The sequence below is a fragment of the Ambystoma mexicanum genome, chromosome 3q (genome assembly GCF_040938575.1).
Source record: "Ambystoma mexicanum isolate Mex_15411 chromosome 3q, UKY_AmexF1_1, whole genome shotgun sequence".
Lineage (NCBI taxonomy): Eukaryota > Metazoa > Chordata > Amphibia > Caudata > Ambystomatidae > Ambystoma > Ambystoma mexicanum.
The window spans coordinates 772,463,289-772,485,839 of NC_090926.1; the positions used below are offsets into that span (position 1 = coordinate 772,463,289).

Below are 22,551 nucleotides of genomic sequence, written 5' to 3' on the forward strand. Positions count from 1 at the left end.
TTTAGGAAGGCCCGGGCAAAGGTGGGAAATCCATTCCACAGGTAGGGGAAGGGTGATGGAAAACCCGCAAAGCCCCTTTCACGAGTGGCTCTTGTGTGCCAGGTCAAAGTGGCTCTTGGATTGAGAAACCTCATCAGTGACTCCTTTGCTTTTTCTCATGGTTTTACCTATTTCCAAAGTGGGCCCTGCCATCTAGGGCCTCACTGGTGATGTAACTCTGATTGTATCTCTAAGACTCACAGATCCGGATACCCCAAATGTACCCTTTCGTCCTTTTCTCTCAGATAAACAATTAGAAGACTGTGCTTACCTGATAAACATGGGACCAAGTGTGCGACTTAGAGGCTAATGACCTTCCTGAAGAGTCGGATTGGATGCCCCTGGTAGCCATATCCAGACTGGACTCGATGGCATTTATTGGTCTCTGGGATTCGAAGCGGATTCCACATCCTGAGTGTTTTGTCAAGGAAGAAGCCAGCAAAGGTTTGAAGGTGGTGCCCAGTCCTAGTTGGGTGGCAGCCAAATGTTTGAATGGTGCAGTGTGTCTGATTGGAGGCTGGTAGTGCATCCAGCCCCAAATAAATGGATAATAATGGGGGTGCTTGTACCATAGCTTTGTCAGTCACTGGGACTTATCCCGAAACAGCTGGAAGAGGAACTTGCCCAAGGAAGATAACGTCTCTGCACCTGAAATCTACAATCAGACAGCGACGACCTACTGGCCTCGGAAAACTGCAGTCCTAACACCGCATGACCAGAGGGAAGCACGGAAATGCCTCCTTATCTTGAGTCAACAGGCAAAGTTGAGTTACTCACTTCCAGCACTCTGGGCTCCGTTGCACAGCCCTTGCACATCTTATCTTGTGCCTGAGACCCAGACCTTCTTGCATCGGTCTGACTTAAGGCAGTGTCCACAACCTACCACTGCCCAAGACATCATCCTACCTGCATTGAGCTGCTGGGCCACTTCCTGCTGCCATCTTGGCTGCTGGAGTAGCTGCACCACTCCCCAGCATGGGGTGGTTCTTTCTTGGCTGCAGCAATGTTGTGTTATGTTCCTCTAGAAGGTGCGCTATCCCTGCACACCCTGCACCTGCACAGCTGGAATGCTTAGAATATGCACTGCCCACTAGCCAATGGCGAGTGATAATTACCTTTGGCGAGTAAAACATGATGTGCTTTGTGTATTTAAACAACTCAGAGGGCGAGTGCCTATTCATGTCCGGCAAGTAGCTTGCAACTTGAAATTGTAACTTCTGCCTTCAATGCTCTGTCACTTCTACCATTGGGAGATTCAAGTTTTTACAGAATCCCTGCAACTTGGGTGTGGCTTGATCTTCCTGAACCTTAAAAAATAGGGTCTAGGAAAATCCCAACACTGGCCCAGATCCTCCTGGATGTCTTTGTAATTTCAGGCTGATGAAGTAGAGGGCCAAGGGTTGGCTGGCAAGCTCATGCCCTCCTTCATGCTTTGCTTGCTGGGCTTTGGTTATTGCATCGAGTCTTGTCAGCTTAGGCTTTGTGGCAGGTCAGTTCCCCCCATCAGGAGCAGGGGCAAACCAAGCACACGCCTCGAGGGGGTGATGCAGAAGTCCATGTGAGACCCACAGCAGCAAAAGGTGAATTGGGCCTCGTAGCACAGTACCATGGCTCCTGAGCAGCCAGTCTGGTTGGACGGTCTGCAACGGAACAGATGTTGAGATGGTCACTGGCAAGTGAGGAAGGCGGCCTAGTATGCAGAAAAGTACGTGCCGCAAACTGGCACCAGTTGACCATGTTCTTGATCCCCTTCTCCAAAACCTAGATCAATTCTTGACGCTAGTCTGCTTTTCTTTATAAGCCTTCACACAATCAAGGGAGGAGTGGAAGCTTTGAAAGTGGTTGAAACCTAGGGTGGAGGAAGGCACCTACCTACTAGCAGCACCTCTTGTGGTAAGTCAGACATAGAAGGCGGACAAAAAGACATAGTTGAACCAATTTTACTAGTAAAGAAAATCAATGTTATTAATGCAAAGAAATACTCAACTACTCCTATAGCTAGGGTGATGGTTCCCAAACTTCAAAGGAAAATAGTAAACTGTGCTGGTCAGCATGATTCACACAAAAAGTGCTGTCCTCTGTCCAAATCCTATTCTATCCTATGCTCGCCCTACCACTAAAACTAAACAGTCTAACTGGGCCTACGTATGTTTTACTCTGACTGTACTTGGTCTTCTGGTGGATGGTTGTATACCCTCAGCCACTTGTGTCTTTTGGTTCTCTTTTTCTCAGGCCCGGCCTATTTCAAATGTTCAAAGTTCAGTCTTTTAAGTCTTTCCCTCAATCTCAAGATGCTTACTCTGGACTCCCAGGCTATCCAGTTCAACAGATCAAAAAGGTAGTTTTCCAAAAAGTTCTTGGCTATGGCGGTTGGGTCTAACTTGGCGACATTTTTCTAATAGTTGTATCCTTATATTCAAAGGCAGTTATGTTGTATACCAACGGTCGCGTCTCACTGGGTAATAGGGTTATGCCAAGAAAAACCCAAAAAGGATAAGTGCAGGTAAGGTAAGGTAACCCAGAAGGAGACTGCGCCCAATATTCAATACTGAAATATATTTATTGTCGTACAGAGTGCCCTTTAAAGATGACACGTGTTTCGGTCCGCCTTCAGACCTTTTTCAAATCAGGGCTATTATCCTTCAGAGTTCTATAATGCCCCTGTATCATTTTCGAGAAAAAAAATCTCGAGATTTTTTGCAGACGCGATCAGACGCGGAGACTGAGCCAAGGGATCTAACCCATCAAAATGATACAGGGGCATTATAGAACTCTGAAGGATAATAGCCCTGATTTGAAAAAGGTCTGAAGGCGGACCGAAACACGTGTCATCTTTAAAGGGCACTCTGTACAACAATAAATATATTTCAGTATTGAATATTGGGCGCAGTCTCCTTCTGGGTTACCTTACCTTACCTGCACAGATCAAAAAGGTAGTTTCCACACAAGAATGGAAAGGTGTTATTGCCTTTGCCTTGTTGGACAAATCTGTCCCTCTTTCACATGGGTCGCCTCTGATAATGTCTGAAATAGAAGTTAGCAAAAGGTGAGCTATCTGGCCCTGCAGGTCGTTAGATTCTTGGTTTTCTTTCACCCCCTCGTGCTGTATTCTCTATTTTATGTTAATAGGTCTTATAAAGGGAATGTACACTCAGAGGCATCATGGCCAAAAGAGATCCAGTGAGACACTCAAAGTTACTGGAATAGAATGGTTTTTAGGTGCCAAAGAAAAGTCAGATGGTCTGGCATATTTCAAAGTTCCAGAGGAAGACTATTCCATAGAGAAAGCTCTACTGCCTAACCTAGTTCGGAAGATTCTTGACACTGATATCCAGAAATCCGCAGAAGAGCAGAATGGGCGTGATGGCACATAACAGAATTATTGTTGCAAATAGTCAGGCCCTTGACCTTTGAGGGCACGATGGACTAGACACAATGCCTTAAACTCAACTTGTTGAGCCAGTGAAGACTGCACCTTCCAGACAAGACATGATCACGGGAGGAGAGGCCAAGAACTGCCTGAACGGCAGTGTTTTGCAATGCCTGTAGCCGATCCAGATGATAGACTGGTTGAGCCAAGTAGAGGGTATTGCAATAATCTAGTGCACTCAAAATCAGAGAGGCCACCACTGGGGCCCTCAGGGCAGCAGGAAGGAACTGAGGTATTTTACAGCGCTAACCTTGTCCTGCATAGAGTGGGAGGCCAGTATCTTAACAGCTAAATTATTTGCCATTGGCACAGGTTGTGGGAAAGAGCCTAGGGACGGGGCCAATAGTCAGATGCCCTGGAGTGGATGGCTGAAGAAACCGATGTCAGGCCCTTGTGGGCCATCTGGTTTGCTTTCACTCCCTCGTGGGGTATTTTCAGTGTCAGCCCCTCGCGGGCTATGCGGTTTGCTTTCACTTCTTGTCGGATCTTCTCAATGTCAGCCCCTTGTGGGCTAAGTGGTCTTCTTTAACCCCCTCATAGGGTATTCTCAGTATCAGCCCCTCGCGGGCTTCTTCAGCGCCTCAACACCCTCCAGCTGCTTCTTATGTCCTGCCGCGTATCTGTTTTTCTTTGGCGGTGTGTCGGGGAAGGTGCCTACTCCGGGTGCTGTGGAACCGCGACTCCAACATCCTTGCAGTTGGGTCTTCCTCTACGGTTTCTCAGGTCTGTATTTGACCAGACTTTGGCATGAGGAGGGCTGTACTGAGGCAGCACGCTTCTGCTGTGTGTGGTTTCTCCATCGTTTAGGTGGCTCTGGACTCTCCACCTTCTTCATGGTTTCGGAAGCATTCTACAGGCTTTCTGCCCACCATGCGTCCAGCATGGTCCTGCCTCCAGGTTCCGGGAAGGAAGACGATCCCTCCTCCTCACTCCAGCACAGGCTGCTAAACCTCACCAACAGGCTGGCTCTCTCCTCATTTGCACAGGCCCAAGTATTTTAAGTTCCTTGCAGGAGCTAGAGAGAAGACACCATTGGTCCTCCTTTTCAGGTAGGGACGTTAGCAGAACGGGGTCAGAAACCAAGGCAGTCCCTGTTAAAGGTCCCTTCACGTCAGGACACTGCTCAACTGCCATACATCCTGTGACTACTTGTGATTCTGAATAACAGGCAGGTGTGGACCCAGCACTGCTTGAGGATGCCTTGTTCCCTTGGGGGACACCCCCGTGAGATTCTGCTTGTCTTGTCTGCTAGTGTATTGCGTAGCAGGCTCACCTCCCTAGTCGCAAAGGGGTGACTCCCCCTTGGGGAGAAGGGACGAATTCCCTGGATTCGCCACACTCTTCATTTTGTGACCGTCCTGAAATACCTCCTGGTTGATCATGCAAGGCACTTCCTTCCAAGGCCTCTTTTACGGGTCGCTACTACAAGCGAACCCCTCTCTTAACTTGCAGCTCCCAGTTTCACTAAAAAAGACAGAGGCTGGTTGCTTCCTATCTGTCCTCCTGGTGGAAGGAAGTCACTGTCTTAAAAATGACCGTGGCTTGGCCAGAATGGGGAAAGGGGCTTTGTTGTTGCTGGCCAGGGAGGCGACCTGCCTCCTGGGAAATACCTTTCCATGTTTCAAACCTCCCCTTCAAATGGTACTCGCCCTTCATTAAATCTACTGGTCTATGCAAGTGGCCGAAAGTACTTTGCAAGCCCTGGATGAGTGTCTGTAAAATGCATAGGGTTAGCTGCATGAATGGACACAAATGCATAGATATGATAAAAAAGCTCTGAAAACAGTTTGGCCAGTTGTCTCCCACAGGTGCTAATATATAATCCAATCACAATCATAGAGCATAGGAAGCTTTGGGGGCTAACTACAGTGTCTGGTAGTGCAGTAGATCTGTAGATGTACAGACTGGATGGGACTATTGACCACTACTTTGCTTAAGCATCTACTTAGCTTTGTGTATTCATTATGTAAGAGGAAAGAAAGTAAGACTGAGCAGAGTGGATGGTGTAGGCATTGAGCTGGGTAAACTAGGTTGAATATTGTAGTTTGCAGCCATCTCAATTTCAGAGTAGTTGGTATAAAGCAACAGTTTGATAAGATAGAATGTCAAGGAATATGGGATCAGCTCATGGGTTGAGCACGAGTTGCACAGATGAATGTAACCAGCATGTTACAGAACTAAGCTTGCCATCAAAAGAATTTGGTCATGTGAATTTTCAAAATTGTTCACTCATCTTCCCCATAAGATTTAGATACACAAACCTACTCTTTACTGTAAACCATTAAGACAAGGCAGTGTTTTACAGTAGAACTACTGTCATTATGCATTATGTAACAACGTAAAGTTTTAGGAATGGAATGATTACTTCTGGATTTCAATTATTTGAAAAAGAAAATAAATTCTTGCCTAACACTCACACACAGGCCTTTGGCACTTAAGAGTGGAGGAAAGCGTGGAGGAGGGGATTACTACTGCGCTCTCTCTCACCCCATTAGCCCCTTTGAACTTGCAGCAAAAAGAGAGTGTATAGAGATCTGAAGGCAGCAACGGAATGCAGGGTGAGCTCTTAAGGGTAACTTAAATAGCTAGCTTTGCTACACAAGTGGCAATGTAATTAGAAAATCTACAGAATTGATTAGCAGATTGCCATGCAACATTGATTATTTTATGCCTTGCACAAAAGGAATGAATTGCTATTTGCAACTGTGGGCCACCTTTTCATTAGTGCCTGTGACAATTGTATGCCCCAGTCTGACCCTGTTCTGTGTTCAACCAGTAGATGGTAGGTCTTTACAGAACATGCTTATCTGTTAAACAAATCAAGCAGCATGAGCGAGAGCTTCAGGCTTTAGAAAAAAAAGCCATGTCCTCTAGCGTCCGGGGCTGCCGGGGAACATAGCTAATGTAGATGCAGATGACTAGTTTTCACCCACGTACTGTAGGAGGGAGGTGCTCTATATAGTCTTGTACACTCTCTAATTATCCTAATGTGAGATTTTTAATTGCCTTGTCTTCGTTTGTGCAGCTGTGATTTGAGTAGGACGGGGAGCCCTAAACCAACAACAGCGCCGCCCTGGTGCCTTTTGATGGAGCCGACCTGTGGGCGAATGCCCAAACTCATCAATGTCCAATCGCCACTGGAGAGTGGCTTAAGCCTTGGGTGGTTTTCATGTAGTCTTTGCATGTACCCGATGATAATGTTAGTGTGTGGGGAGGTTACCCGAGATCTTGTTGGGCTACTTGGAGCACCCACCCTGTCTGGTCAGGTCAGTGCTTTGGTAAGGATGACCCTGGGAAGATGGGTAATTTTGATGAGATGCCCTCAGGCACATTAGGCATATATTGTGGGCTGGTATCTCTGGCAACAGAAGTCTGCAGCATCTGGTCCTGACTCAGCGTGGAGAATGAAAGGGAGGATATATGGACCAGGCAGCTGTAGGTACCAAGTAAACTGTGGGTGAAAATGGTTCCAGGGGGGAGAGCAAACAGTGAGGGTGCCCAGAGGCAAGTTAATGAGGGCAGCGTCATGGTCTGGCTCCTAAGGGTAACTCCACATCGGCAACGTGACGGTGTGAGATATGAGCGCATTACAGTGGGACGCCTGGGAGTCCAATCACAGCCGGGTATAAATTACATGGGGATATCCAGGAGCAAAATTACAGTACAGCACTAATTACATTAGGTCACCCTTAGAGGAAGCTACGAATTACGGTGTCGAGCATCTTGTCCCGATTACAGTGGGAACAGAGGGAGAAAATAGGATTGGTGGCAAGACAATAACGTGGCGTACTTGGTCCAAGGCTCCATCGAATATATGGACACCAGGATCCCATCATAGCGGTAGAGTCGCATTTGGGAAAGCAGTGTTAGGTAATGGTGGGTCTGATCACAATGAAACTCCCAAGAGCAAGAAACTGCTGGGGACCTGGGCCAATTGCAGCCGGCATACATATCATGGGACCCTTGATAGGGATGGCAATGCGTGTGCCGAGGGAAACACCAGAAGGCAAAACAATAGGACTTCTTTTATTGGTGCTGAGAAGGACCCCCCCCCCTATGTAAGACTGCCCGGTGTGGTGGGGTTGGGGGCGGGTTGAATTCTGTGTCCCACTTCAATGGGTGCGCTGCTGAAATGCCAGCACCTTGACATGCAGTCCCGCGCGTGACAGCACCTTGACATGCAGTCCCGCGAGTGGCTGCACCTTGACATGCAGTCCCGCGAGTGGCTGCACCTTGACATGCAGTGCCGCGAGTGGCAGCACCTTGACATGCAGTGCCGCCAGTGGCAGCACCTTGACATGCAGTCCCGCCAGTGGCAGCACCTTGACATGCAGTCCAGTGCCATAGTCCAGAAACTGGAATCGCAGTTTTGTGTGAGGTCCTTGACTGTTTGATGGGAAATCTGTCTCAGTGGTGTGTACTGCCATAATCACGGCTCCTTGAGGCTGGATACACAGTGTGGTCCGGTGGCTTGGTACTATGTGAAGTGATGAGTTTTATTTGTACTGTGCACCCCTGCCATTTGCATGGTCTCCAGGCACTGTGCAGATTCTGTTAGAGTGTTGGCATAATGCAGGCACCTTGGTATGCACTCTAGCAAATGCTGTAGGCCAGAGAGTGGACACAGTGTTGTGCGGGGACCTCTCTTGGTTAGGAGCCATGTCCAGGTGGCTTGGTACTAGGCCCAGCTTCTGTCGGTGTGCAGCTGTAGTGGCGGCTCCTTGGTATGCAGTCCAGCGAGTGAAGCGCTTTGATATGAACTCTAGCAAACGCTCTAGTCCAGAGAGTGGGAGAAGTGGTTCGTGCAAAGGTTCTCTGTGGGTTAGGGGTATGTGCAGCCTCTGTCCGTGTGCTGCTGTAATGGCAACATTTTGATGTGTAATCCAGTTGGTTCAGTAGTCTTAGTTGGAAAGTGTGGTTAGGTGCTGAATCCACTCTTGTGGGTGTACTCTTGTATTGGCTGCGCCCTGATGTGTAGCCCTGAATTGGGCATGCTTTGCCCGTTTTTGGATCATGAGGACTGCGGCCTAGTTGTTCATGAACCTTCTGGATGGGGTCGCAGTCTGCCATTTGTACTTACAGGCGATACGTTCTGCTCACAAAGGCTAAGCCGTGCCAGTCCGGTGCACTGGGCCCTCCTAGGGCCAGATGCTACATTTAGATGCAAAGGATGGGGTTTTGGAGCTGGGCCTTCCCATGCTGGGATTCCATTCCCAAGAGAACCTTCACCCATATTTTCATTTTCTGTAGTGTTTTTTCTTTTTTTTACTCTGGTGATAAGTACAGCACCAAACCTGCAAAATAAATCACCTCCGAGCACCCAGGGTGATGGAAGGTGGGGAAGGAAGGGGTAAGAAGTTGATAAGAGGGTAACCATTGCGGGGCAGAAGTGGTAGGCTAGCTGACAGCTTTTGCAGGTAGAGCCAAGTCCTAGCGTCAATGTTGTCCGTGTTGCTCCTCAGAGGGCTGTCTCCAGTAATGCACACAATGATTGCACGGAATGTTATCCTCCAAGCACGGATCCCCCTACCCAACCCTGCTCTCTCGAGTTTCTTCACGTCGGCCAAGACTCTCTACTCTGCTGACCCTCTTCACCTCGCAGCGGGCCCTTCGGAGTATTCGTCTCAACAGGGCGAGAATGCAAGTGGTAAAGGAGAGGTGGGAGTCTGAGGGTGCTCTTGAAGAGAACAATGTCCCCATTGATGGCCTGTGAGAGCTTCGCTGTCCACGGAGCAACGCGTCCTGGCAATGTGGCCAGTGGGAGGCGGCTGGTCAGATGCGGCCCTGGGAGGGGGTGTTTGGAATGTGTCGACTCGGCTCGAGCTGACCGAGAATTAATAAATGGGACCAACGACACTGCCTGTCCATGGTAGATGGGAGGCAAAGAGGCTGGCCGGCCTCTGCGCGACTGATCGTTCATGGTAGGAAGGAATCAAAGACTGGACTCAGAAACTGACTGTACATGGGAGACTAGGCCTAAAGAGACCGCCCATCCAAGGGAGGGCGAGGCAGAGGATAGCAGACATCCATAGAAGAGTGTCATTAAACACCCTCCATCCAGAAATGACTGTGTGGGCAAAGTGGGACGCAGGATTGCTGGGATGAAATCGTGCTGTGTGGTTGACCTGCATCAGCTGAACGTCAGCAGGGATTCTCCTTGACCAGAGCGAACTGGCCAAGCCAACACATCTGCGCTGGCATCGAGGGGTTCATCCTGGCGATTGATGACAGGTCCGCAAACCAGCAAATTTCTTTTGGAACCACAGTGTTTCATGCCAAAACCTATACGCAGACCTCACCAGTCGAGCACCCAGCATTGTTGGCCAGAAAATCTGAGATCTCTCTGAACTGGCTCCATTATGTTTGAAGACAGCAGCCCTTGCATCACTAGAGATGCCACAGTGGATACAACACCCAGGAAGGCAACTTGTACTCAACCAGTAAAAAGAGAGGAAGGCATCCCACACCGCGTTGACGAGTACCTGCCTTGAGGAAGCTTGGATGGCTTAAACCAGCACTGAGACCTTCTGGTCCAGTTAAGAACGGGCTGCTGGTTTTCCTCAGACAGTGCGAAAGTATGGAAGGTCTCTTGTGCCAGGAGACACAAACAAGCAAGAAATTAAGATTGTAGATGAAGGTGATTTGAAAATAATTAGAGCAGCGACTTCTCTCGCAGGACGGAGATTTGGAATTCAAGCCATGAACACACGTGAAGGCTACACCTTCTCACATTCCGAGAACCACAGACGTGATCGAGCAAAAAGTCAACTTTTCACCCCAATCACCTTCGCAAGACATTAGACTCTTAATGGAAGATCAGCACCTAGCCCCATCCACCAGCAGCAGGAGTTCCTCAGAGGTACATGCCAACACTGCAGAAGGCCCTGCGAAGACGAAATAAGGCGGAGCGATGGGTCAGGTCTTGTTCTGCGCTCTGACAGGTAGGGTGCAAAAATGAAATGGGAGACAATTCAATGTGGGAATAAAGGTGCAGGGGTAGAACCGGATAGGCTCCCAGCAGAGGTTAAGGGCGGGAGTGGTGATAAACGAAATGGTTAAGGGATGCATCAGATGTCTGTGTCTGAGACCTGGTGGGCTTCACTTTCTTGGTCCATCTTAGACTTTGACTATGTTTTCTTCTCCGATTCAGCAAAGATGGCTACTATTTCCCCATGAGAAAAATCCTCTTTGCCACACTCAAATAAAACATATATATATACCGGCTAGACCGGAGTCACTATTACAATACTGTATAGGCTAGTCCATTCCAGAAAATTGTGGCTTAGAGACATCTCAGAAAGTTTCATCCTGGCCCTGGCCTGTGGCCATCCCACAGGCTTCCCTAGGGCCACTGTTACTAGAATAACAAGAAAGCAAGTAATCGGGCCACTGCGATTTCGACAAGCTGTTATCGAGCTAAGATCTTGTCTGCCGGTGGCTGGGTTCTGGGCAGAACTTCTCACCAGGTTATCCCGGATTATTGGTGAACAGATTGGGCTAGAACCATTGGTGGTCCTCCTGGGGTGCACGAGAAGTCTTCCCAGTCATGCCCACCGATTGGCTGAACTGTTACTAGTACTAACACGCAGGACAATTGCCATGTCCTGGGGAGGTGGTTGACGTCATGGTTGGAAGATGTGGCGTATTGCTATGATCTGGAAGTGGCTTTCATACACACCATGCACTACCCCTTGATATCTGGGGCCCATATGTACAACATTTTTCTATCAGACTTTGACTCTTGCACCGAGTGTGGTGGCGGCTGAGAGCCTAGTTGGGTAAGCTATTGTGGGCTGGCGGCTTTGCGATTTAGGTTGGGGCTGGGACGATGTGAAGGCTCCAACTGTTGTGTTTTTCCTTCTTTTTTTTGTATGAATGTGTTGTTCTGAAAAGCAGTAAACAAATAAATAAAAAAATCGAACTAGGTTAATTCACCACAGAAAATGGCAAGCAACACTACTCATCCCCCAAGTGCCCCCAGCTAAGACCTCCTTTCGACCCACTGAAATGTAGGGTAAGCTGCAGATTGTCCTCACTAGAGGGCTTTAAATACACCCCCTGCTTCTCAAGGCAGAGCTCCATTATGGTCGCATGGGTCTCAAGCAATCAAGAACATGTTCCCTTCTCTGTTGCGCCCCTCGTCTGTACCAAGTATACTCCGACTCCTGCACAAAAGACCACATTGCTTTAGCTCTGGAGTGGTTGCACCGCAAGGAGGCAATCTACAGATGGGGCGAGAGCCTGTGGTATGGCTGGAGGATGGCATGGCTTCATGAGTCACTGGCAAGGTGCAGGGCTCTCATTGTAGAGATGCTGGCCATACTCTGCTGGGCGCTCATAATGTGGAGGTCGATGGTGTCTGCGGGAGCAGCAGGGTGCTATTGGGTGTGCTTCTGGTGCTTTGTGTGGTGGGTGGGGGCATCACAGGCGGTAGAGGATGGACACTGTGCGGCTGCTGGCACAGTGGTATTTGCAGAAGCTAGAGGCATGGCAACACTGCAGGGACTGGTGCCCTTCACCTGTTTGGGATTTATAGGTTTCAGCCCCTCGGCATAGGGACTAGGCACAGTTTATTCCCCCTCTTCTGAGGTCTGATGTAATGTGTCAAAAACATGGGGTTAGGGTTTATGCCAAGAGTGTCAGCACTTTCAGAATGCCCACAAACCAGGTTTGGCAAAATCTGCAGAACAAAGCATTTGGCCTTCTTGAAAGCTGCCACCCCTAACCTGTGGCAGAGCTGCACACGTGGAGCCTAACGTGCCCGACTCTGCCCCCAGGCGTTGCGAGGTAGCGGCCTGTCAGGAAATGTCCTCAAGATGCAGGTCTCTTCTGCCTGTTCCATGAAAGTCTAAAGAAACTCTTGCCACCCCCATACCCACCCGGGATCGGACATTCTAATGCCGCCAATAAGCCAGAAGTCGCTTTGCCTTCTGAACCTGTATCATTGGCTGCCACTGAGTGGTGGAAATTGAAAAAATGGGAAGGGGGGTCCCACAAAGGCCAGGGGGGGTGGAGTCTGGAGGAGGGGCGGAGTCCTGAGGGGGTCGAGTTGGCATTCGAACTCCACTCAAAGGAAATGTTCAAAATAATAGTTGAAAATGGTGCAATTTCTTTCATGCTGCTTCTTTCCAAACTCCAAACTGGCCTTCAATTCCAGTCACTTCCATGGCAGTGGTGCACCTAAAATACTGTTGGTAATGCAGTGATTTTTTTTACATGAAGGGATCCATAGACACACTCTACAGTAGAAGGTTACCAGGGTAGCTCAGCAGGTTGAGTGACCATTGCTGAGAGGTTATATATTAAAAAATAGGTTTCTAATTCTATGACTTTTTGCCATTCCTTAGAAAAAACAAGTGCTAAAAATGTGTTTGGCCAGGTATTTCAGCCTCTGTAGTGAAAATCAAAAGTTGCCACCCATAGTTTAATTTCCTAATAACTGCTATCAGCACAACAGAAGCATTTATTTGTGATTAAGCAGTTTGACAAGCATATAACTATAACCTTTGATCAAACACAAAGGCAGGGGCACCAACATTACAGGGTATTTGTGTTATAGTCCGACAACAAAAGAAAACTAGTGCATGCAAGTTTAAGCAGACTTTTTTAATTTAGAAATTACTTTTTTTTCTTTCTTTGAAAGTGTAAGATGCACATTTGGAAAACAATAGTGTGCCCAGCATGTAGAAAGCACTCTTTTAACAGTGGTGGCCCCCACCCCAGTGATAGTCATGGCCCATTAACTCCTGTGGTGTCCCTTTCAGACCAGAAGAAAAAAAATGGGCTGAGCAAATATGACCTGCAAACTCGCGAGTGATGCCTGGGGAAAGCATAGAGCAGATAGATCACCGAGCCCCCCAGCTCCCTCCCCACTACCCCTCTTGAGAAGCTGGGGGAACCCCCAGCCCATCCCCACCCCCTAACTCCCACCCTCCTCTGAAGCTGAGGGCTAAGTAAAGGCTTGTCAGGGCTGAGACAGGCCGGGTCCGAGCTCTGGCCAGACATCTGATGCCGGATCTTGACCCGGCAAGAGCCGGCCCATCGATCCGCTCTGCATACGCATGATCAGTTGGAGCCGCCATGTATGAGCATAACATTTGCACGCTCGCCTAAATGTATATCCGACTGCATCGGTTTAAATGCAGTGAGCAACCAACGGTTTCTCTCGGCAAAGAATCCTGGCACATTGTCTTTCAAAACTAAATATCAGCCTGTTTCCGCCATCTAGTATTGTGGTCCACCTCTGGATTGCAACACATTTTTTCAATTTTTGTATGTTTCGGGTCAGTTAGCTCTGTCTTTGCGGAGATGTCACAGTGGAAAACAGCTGCTGATTTGGCCCACATTCTTTTTGTGACATAATATTTATTTATTTATGTATTCATTTATGTTTGTTTATTTATTTATAATGCGCACCAGACCCGAAGGTATCAGCATACACAGAGACTTTCAGCTTAGGTTACAAACAGCAGATAACTTACAAGTTGTGCGGTTACATCATACAGAGAGTCCAAAATAGGGTGCGTATATACATATAATACAAATAGCATAATGTACAGGCAAGAATATAATGTGGGCCTATGCATGCAGGCCAAGGAAGTCCACGATATAGTGGATACATAGTGTGCACATCTATAACCTGCCGGAAGCCCGTGGGCATCGTACCCAGCCGGTTTTTTTGTAGTCAAATGTGGAGGACATTCAGAATTTTAAAGGATATGTGTTCAGTAACACTGTTCAAAACTACTAGCTTCATGGTGAAGTAACTAATCAAAGTGGTCCACTTTGGCCAAAGAACTGGCCCACACTCGCATGTTGGGCATTGCTCTATTGCCCCATTAGCCAGCTGGAGCCTGCTACAGCCACACCCCTCCATTTGTGTCAGGACATCAAATGTGCAGCTTCGATGTGGCAAGAGCCATGCATTTCACAAATGCAGCTAACGGCCTCCTTGCTGCCTGTGCTCTTTCTGTTAGCTCACCTCTCGTGCGTTGAAGTTGCTGCAGGGCACCGTGAACCTTTGACTTGTAATTGCTTTTATTTACACTCTGGGAAACCATTCGCCGGCTCTAGTGAAAACAGCATAAGCAGTGCTTCCGGTAAGATTTGGAAGTGGGAGTATTTTGCTAATTATTTAAAGTTGGGAGTAAAATGAGTTTTTTAGGGAGTAAACAAGTAAGTCCCATTCTCAATCACAGTATTTAATAAGCAAGTAAAAATATGCTTAACTGTGAAAGTTATTCATGCACATTAAAAGATACATTTTTACCTTTTCAGATCAGGTAGTAATATTAGTAAAGTTTCCTACTGTATAAAGTGCTTTGGATTAAAGCACTATATAAATATCAAATGATTATAGATTATTGTTCCTGTAGCACTATTTGCTCTACTGATCCAAATGTATCCATGGAGCTGTGCGGATGAAAGCGGGATGACAGAATCCTATGTGTTGGTTTCCTATTTTAGTTGGGAGTATCTCCATGTTTTATTTATTGGGAGTATTTGCCGATTTTTAGTGTTCAAAAGTGACATGTACACCCTTTATCTGTCTGTAGGGCTGAGTATAAGAATGTGTTAAACATGTATGCACCGGTACCTTTAATATGCATGATATGACCTTTCCTTATATCCCAGGATGACACCATGCCCCAGCTACATGGGGCCAGAGGTCAAGGTTTCTAGTGCCACTAGCCACCTGCGCACGTGCATGATTGCGCGTCAAATCTCTGATTCACTGTAGGGTGACGCAAGCCCTCCTGACACGCCGGGAGCCACTGGTATAGTTCCACAGTGACACTAGCCAACTGTGTGCAGTGCCGTTAGATCATTGTACACATACAAGTCATTGACCCAGCTCTGAGTTAACAACTGACCTTTAAAATGGGGAGTAACTGGTTGGCGTTCGGGTGACACCCGCTCTCTTCCCACATGAGGTGTGTCTTGGCAGTTTTGGGATACCCTTATTCCGCTTCCCCAGTTGGTTGTCACTGTTTGTACTCTGGGGGTATGGTTCACTTCAGGCATGGAGAGACCAGGTTTTGGGTGATCCTAGTTAACCTCACACGTGGGCAGTCGCTGTTTCGCAGGGACCTTGTAAAAGATGTGCTGCTTGTTCTTGATCAGGGACTTGGGTGATATCTGACCTCTCAACACGTCCCTCTCTTTTCACAGAGCTCCTTGGATCCACCAAGAGACTGAACGTCAACCACCTGGACTCGGATGGGTAAGTGAGACAGCAGCCCCAAGGACAGTGCCACCATGTTGCACCAGTCACCTGCCTCCTATCCTTTGTGTAGCTGCCTGCCCTTGCACAGCCCTGCTGCCCACCTCCTGTGGCCTCTAGCTGCCTTCTCCTCTAGGCTGTTAGTTCTGCCTGCTTTGTGGCTTCTGGCACCCACTCACTCTATTGTATATAACCATTACTCCCTCCCAGTGAAGCTGCCTGTACAGAAACAACCAGCAAGCTGACAGAATGAGCATGTGTTCACTACTGCCATCTGTGCCTTCACATGCCTCCTCGTGCTCTGTCTATATGCCACTTTTCCTATTGAGTGCTCTAACATAATGCCTGCCTGAAGCATCTGCATGCGTAGGTGTCTGACCCTTACCTGCCTTCCTACCTGCTTGCCCGTTTCTGTCTGTCTCTGCCTTCTTCCTCCCTGTATATGCCTGCATCGCCCTGCCTTTGTATCGGTCCATCCAGCTGGATCTGCTTGCAACTGCACCCTGCAGATCTGTTTACCTGGCCATAACTGAAACTGCACCACCTAAGTATCTGCCTACTTCTGGATTCATGCCGGTGTATCTGCATATATACACATGACTGCACGCCTTTTGTGTGTGGTTGTTTGCACGTGCTTGGAGGTTTCTTAGGTGCTTCCCTGTATCTATTTGCATCAACCTTCCCATCTCTGGGCCAAGGATCCAGATAAGATTTTAAACGTGCTGTTTTTTTCCTCTCTATTTTTATTAAAGTTGTAAATAAAATTATATTTGAGTAACAAAGTAGTTCTCAATGTGTTTAAGACCATAACAATGTGTTAAGTCTTAAACAGATATTTTTGTAATCCACACATTTGTGTAGCCAGTAATTCATGCACATTTAAAAAGACAAAAGATGTACAACATGGTATAAAATGTCATCATTTTAAGAGATGTGTAAATGATCCATATCGGATGCACCGATATATGCCAGTATTACCATATAAGAACATACCCTTTTGCTTTGCCCATCATGACAGTAATGACATCTTTAGAAGATAGGTGCATGCAGGTTCTGCCAATAAAGGCCAGTATCCCCATGTAAGAACATACTCCTGTTGGCTTTGCCAGTAAAACGTCACATGCCACTAAAAGAAAACATGTCCAGACTTGCTGCAACCATGTACGCCAGTATGGCCATGTAAGAGCACTCATATTGGCTTTATTGGCTTTATACTTATAAAACAATGTAGTAAAATAAAGCAGGTGACCCCCTTCTCCTACAGAACCATTATGGACAACATTGGCTCTCTCCCTCCAGCCTTGGCCGATTTCTGTAATCACTTCTTTGCCACTGGATCTTTCCCCTCCCTTGTGCACCCCCTATTAAAAATGCCTTCAGCCGACACCTCCCTTCCGGCTAACTATCTCATGATCTCTATCACTCCTTTACTGAGCAAACTCATGGAGAAGTTGGCTACCTCCCAGCTAACCCTCCACACTGAATCTGTTTGTTGTCTCTATGATCATCAGCCTGGCTTCAGAGCAACCAGAGGCTCTGCAACTGTACTTCTGAACACCTGTGAAGATCTGCTCTGTAATTTGGTCTTCAGCTCTCCCTCTGTGTTTATTCTCCTCGACCTTTCCTCAGCATTTGACACGGTCAACCACGGCATCCTGATGACTCGTCTCTCCGATACCCTTGACATCACACATCAGGCTCTGGGGTTGCTGACCCCCTTCCTCCTGGACCGACCTTCCCGTGTTCAGCTTGGTTCCTTTCTCTCCACCTCTCTCCACAGATGGTGTTCCCCAGGGGTCTATCCTCTCCTCCTGGCTCTTCAATATCTATCTGGTCCCTTTGGCCCTCCTGATCTCTACCTTTTCCTCTAAGCTTCAGTGTTATGCGGATGACACACAGCTCTCTTTCAGGCTACCCTCGGCCTCCTCCTCTTTGCTCTTCCCTGACTGTCTATCCGCTATTCAAGCATGGCGCGCCTCTAACGATCACTGCCATAATGCCAGTAAGACTGAGATCCTTCTGATTGGGAACCCTACACCCGCTTTTCCTCTCTCCCTCTGGCTGCCCTCATTCAGCCCTCTGCCCTCATCCTCTTGTGAGGCAAAAAACCTTGGGGTTATCTTCGACTCCACTCTCTCCTTCTCTCCACACATCATGGACCTTGCCAAAAAGGCCTATTTCCAGCTGTTGCTCCTCAGAGGGCATCTCCCTTTTCTCACCTTCCCCCAGGAGCATACAGTCTCCACAGCCCTAGTTTTGTCTAGGCGGGACTACTGCAACAGCCTCTTTCTCAATCTGCCTATCGCTACTCTTCGCTCTCTTCAACTCATCCAGAACAGGATCGCAAAACGTATCCTTGGCCTCAAGCCCAGAGACCGCATCTCTCTGGCCCTGAAATCCCTCCACTGGCACCAGGTGGCTGCAAAGATCAAGTTTAAGACCCTCTGCATCATCTACAAGTATTTCTGGGGCCGTGGTCCTCACTACCTTTAACTCTCTTCCTAAGTACCTTCCTCCTAGAGCACTTTGCTTGTCTACATTTAACTCTATGCGGTTGAGTCGCTTCTCCGAGCAGAGAATGGTGGGTAGATCTCTCACCTCTGCAGATGCCTCCCTCTCGAATGGCCTCCATGCCTCTCTCCGCCTTGAGCCGGATCTCCTTAAGTTCCGGAAGCTCATCAAGACCTCACTTTTCTCCTCTTCTTTCTCCCTCCCTCTCCCCTGCTAGCCTTCCCTTGCACCTGCTCCATCTCCTGACTGGCTGCTCAGTTGTCCTCTGAGTCTTACAGGAAAGCAGGCCCCTGTCCGACCAGTCCCCTGGCACTTGCCGCCTGGCCCAACTTACAGTGCCCCCTGGCTAACCTTGTGCTACCGAGCTAGGATTGTCCCCTGTAGTCCCAGCCTTTCCTTGCACTTAACTCAGGGCCCTGCAGTTCTGGGTGCACTTCTCCGTGCCCTTTGCACTTCTTGTTCCACATTTGCACAATCTCAATGACACGAAGCCTATTAAGATTGTTGTCTTGTCCTCCCTTTGTTCCCCCTCCCTTGCCTTGTTGTGCCTTGAAACACTTGTCTATAGGCGCATAATAAATAATCAATCAATGTTGTTGCTGCAAGGTAGGTGGCCTACAGCACGGGAGGCTTGCTACCCACCCGGCACACATGATAGCGTACACATTCATACAGCTCATACTCTCTCATTCACATGCGCACTTAGGCACAAACCATTGCATGCACATAAACATACGTGCAGGTGCTTTTTCTTACCTACAGCCCAGTCCGGGCTCCAACCGCTGCTTCGCGCCATGTGCCACGATTGCCCTGCTGCTCCCTACACCACACAACAGGAACCAGGAAGAAGAGAGAGCTTTCTGGTTCTTGTAAATGCGCGGTCGAGCCAGAGTGCCTCCATCTCACTGCTCCATGGCCTCTATGTATGAGGAGGCGCAGGAGCACCTCCTATGACGAGCAGCGAGGTTTGCCGCAGAGAAAAAAGAAATTAGGCAGGCCCAACTCCAACTGGGCCCGCAAGACAAATAAATAAATGAAGGCGAGCTGCCCGCCCCACCCCGCGGGAGACGGACCAGGTTGGCGGCTGCACAGCAATGAGGAGGCACTGCCCTCCCCCCCAAAGAGGGAGCTCGTGCGGCCGGGGTGTGCTCGCACCCCACTGTGTCAAGAGACACAGAGGGACACAGCGGTCCCGAAAATAAGAGGAAGATAAGAACAGGCTTAACTTCATCCTGTCCAGCAAGGGAGAGAACTGTAAGATCCCTCCCAACATCATGGGCCGGCTGGTGGCCGGAGGAGGACCTCAATGTAAATTCCTTCCCAACACATCGGGCAGATGCACATCGGGCAGCATCTGCCAACAGGACAAGGTATCAGGAAAGGAGGGTGGGTCCGCGCCCCTCCCCCAGGAGGAAGAAGGCTGCATTGCGGCGTCGGCCGCAATAAAATGAAAAGTCGGCATCGCCCGCAACAAAGGAGAGCATGCTGGTGGCCTGAGCCGAAACTAGATGCCCGGCGGCCCCAGCTGTACTGAAGTGGAGCGGCCCCTCCCCACTGGAGCTGCTCTGCACACGGCACCTGCCGCGAGGAGAGGAGCTGCCCACCCCCTGAGAGGAAGACTGCCAGGTGGCGCTGGCCGCAGATGTGGGGAGGCGGAGCCCCCCCCTAAGTATGGTGCGGCAGCCCCACCGCAATGAGAACTGTGGGTCTCCTTGGCCCCCTCAAGACCCGGGCCCTCCGGCGGTGATTAGTGTTGTGCTCTATCCTGGAGCAGATTAAGCAAGGAAGTGAAGGGCCAGGCAACAGCAAGTGGCCCCAGGCACAACCCGTGGCCACGGGTAGTGAAGCTGGTGTTTCTGCAAGGGGGTTTGCAGCTCTCACGAGTGGTTGTGCTCCCTCCTGGGCCTGCTGCCCAGGAATCCTACCACCAGTGTCTCCCTGCCAGCCGCCCCAGGTGGGAGGGGAAGTGTGATGTGTGACCTGTTGTCTAGCACCCTGCCACGGGTGGCGGCCCCCCTGATGTAAGTGGAACTGGCTGATGTGGCCCCTGGGCCCCCACAGGTGCGGCTTTGCCGGCCCTTTTGACTATGGTGACTGTCCGAGGTGAACATTGGTGAGAACACAGACTGGCTGCCTGCAACTCCACGAGTGCGGAAAATGGACATCATCATCGACATCCCCATGAAGACTGTGAGCCTGCAGACATGGGCTTTGCTTAAAATGGCACAGTCGGTGGGCAATGTAATGTGGTGCACACCCGTATACACGGAATGCTTTATGTGGTACCAGTAGCTCTCATTGGTGCCCTTTGGGGGCAGTGGAACCACTCACCCAGGTTAATAAAGGGTGCGAATATTAGTAGAGTGGTGGTATTAGTAGTAGCGTATAGTTGTGTTGTGAGTTGGGGAGGTTTTGATTTGTTGTTATGAAAAAGGAGGAGTGTTGCATGGCACCCCTCCTGGGAGCATGGTAGCTCCCAGGGATGTTGTAATGGGTCACGCCGCAGTAGCCACGTGACCAACTTAATAAAAGTGATGAGCCGTTTCCGGCTCGTCAGTCACTCCAACAAAGGACTCCGGTATCGTTCTTTCTGCACCATGCTGGTGCCACATCGCGTGCAGGAGGCCCAGGGACGGGGCCCTGCATGGGGACAGCGCCCCTTCTGGGCAATGCCGCCCCCCCTTGGGTGGTCGGGCCATATGAGCATGGCTGGAGGCTACAACACCGGCCTGGGTGCCTCCAGAGCCGGGGCTGCCGTTTGCTGGGTGTGGGTTGCTCCGGTGATCCGGAGCGGGTGGGGTGGCCCCCACTCATTTTTGCGCGGCGTGATCACTGCGCCGAGAGACTGTGTCGGGTGCTCCCGACACGTGTAGGGGCCTGCCCGGTGGTCCACGGCAGGCCCCCAACAACACCCATCAGACGTTCATAATGTACGGATATGTGATGAATGAGCTTGTTTACTGTTTAGGCCTTCAAACTCTGCTTGACAGGAGATCTGATTTAGTGACTAATTTGTGACTGCGCCCTTAGGTGATCTGGGTTCTTGTCTGACCAACCTGCTCATTACATTTCAGTTTCCTTATCCGCAAGAATTGGGAACACCTGGAAATGGACTGAATGCCAGTATCAAAGTGTTACAAAGAAATACAGAAAGGCCAGCAGACCCTCATCTGAAGCAGTGTAGAGCAAGGGCTGCTCCAGGGAGGAGTGCAGTGGGCGTGTGCATGTGCCCAAGCTTCTGCACGCCTCATACTGCTGCTGCATGCTGGCACTAAAGCGCAAGTGGGACATTTCAATGCCCAAGTAAAAGGGGCTGGCTGGAACCTGTGCCAAGCTTGGTATGGCTGACACATCTGCATACCCATAGCAGGTCAAGCTCTGCTCTAGTTCTTACCACATCAGAGTTCTTCCCCAGCTCCCTTATCTGCCAAGTTTGGGAAGGTGCACAAATGGGCAAAATGCCAGTGTACGAATAAATCTGCACCTTTCAGAAGCAACGCAGCTTCATGTGCTCGTATGGTGTAAATGTAGCAGAGAGTGAATGCCTGTGTGTACTGGGAAATAATGCCACTATGTGACTTTACCCCTCTTAGAATTGTAGATATTTTTAATTTGGCACGTGCCTCCTCTTAACATAAATTGGCCTTGGTTTGTGTCAAGTAGTGTTTCTTCGGCAAAAGAGCATATGTGGTTGTGTTGAACATTTTCACTTTGGTTGTTGTCAGAGGATTTTTGATTGCCTTTTTCGTATTGGTGATCATTGCAGGGATCCCCGAATGGAGCAATGCTTGGAATGGGCAGGTTATTGTTAGGATCCTAGAATGGAGCAATGCTTGGTATGGGGCAAGCTACTGTAAGGATCCTAGAAGGGATCAGTGCTTGTCATGGGGCAGGATATTGTAAGGTTCCTGCAATGGAGCAATGCTTGGTATGGGGCACGTTATTGTAAGGATCCTAGAATGAAGCAAGGCTTAGCATGGGACAGGTCATTGTCAGGATCCTAGAATGTAGCAATGCCTGGTATGGGGCAAGCTAGTGTCAAAATCATAGAAGGGATCAATGCTTGTCATGGGGCAGGATATTGTAAGGATCCTGCAAGAAAGCAATTATTGGCATGGGGCAGGTTATTTTAAGTATCCTGGAAGGGAGCAATGCTTGGCCTGGTGTAGGTTATTTTAAGTTTCTTGGAAGGGAGCCATGTTTGGTATGGGGCAGGTTATTCTAAGCATCCTAGAAGGGAGCAAAGTATGGAATGTAGCAGGTTATTGTGAAGGTCCTAGAAGGGAGAAATGTATGGCATGTGGTAGGTTATTTTGAGGATCTTAGAGCAATGCTTGGCATGAGCCAG

The 22,551-nt window shown here is 49.0% G+C and overlaps 1 protein-coding gene across 3 annotated transcripts in view; it reads left to right on the forward strand.

Moving 5' to 3' along the window:
* The window catches only part of CASKIN2 (CASK interacting protein 2), a 545,439-nt gene that overhangs the window by 187,992 nt on the left and 334,896 nt on the right, over window positions 1–22,551 (forward strand). For all 3 annotated transcript variants that reach the window (XM_069654797.1, XM_069654799.1, XM_069654800.1), the window contains one exon: window positions 15,641–15,692. In XM_069654797.1, the coding sequence (XP_069510898.1) occupies window positions 15,641–15,692 (52 nt within the window). The remainder of the gene's footprint in view (window positions 1–15,640; window positions 15,693–22,551) is intronic.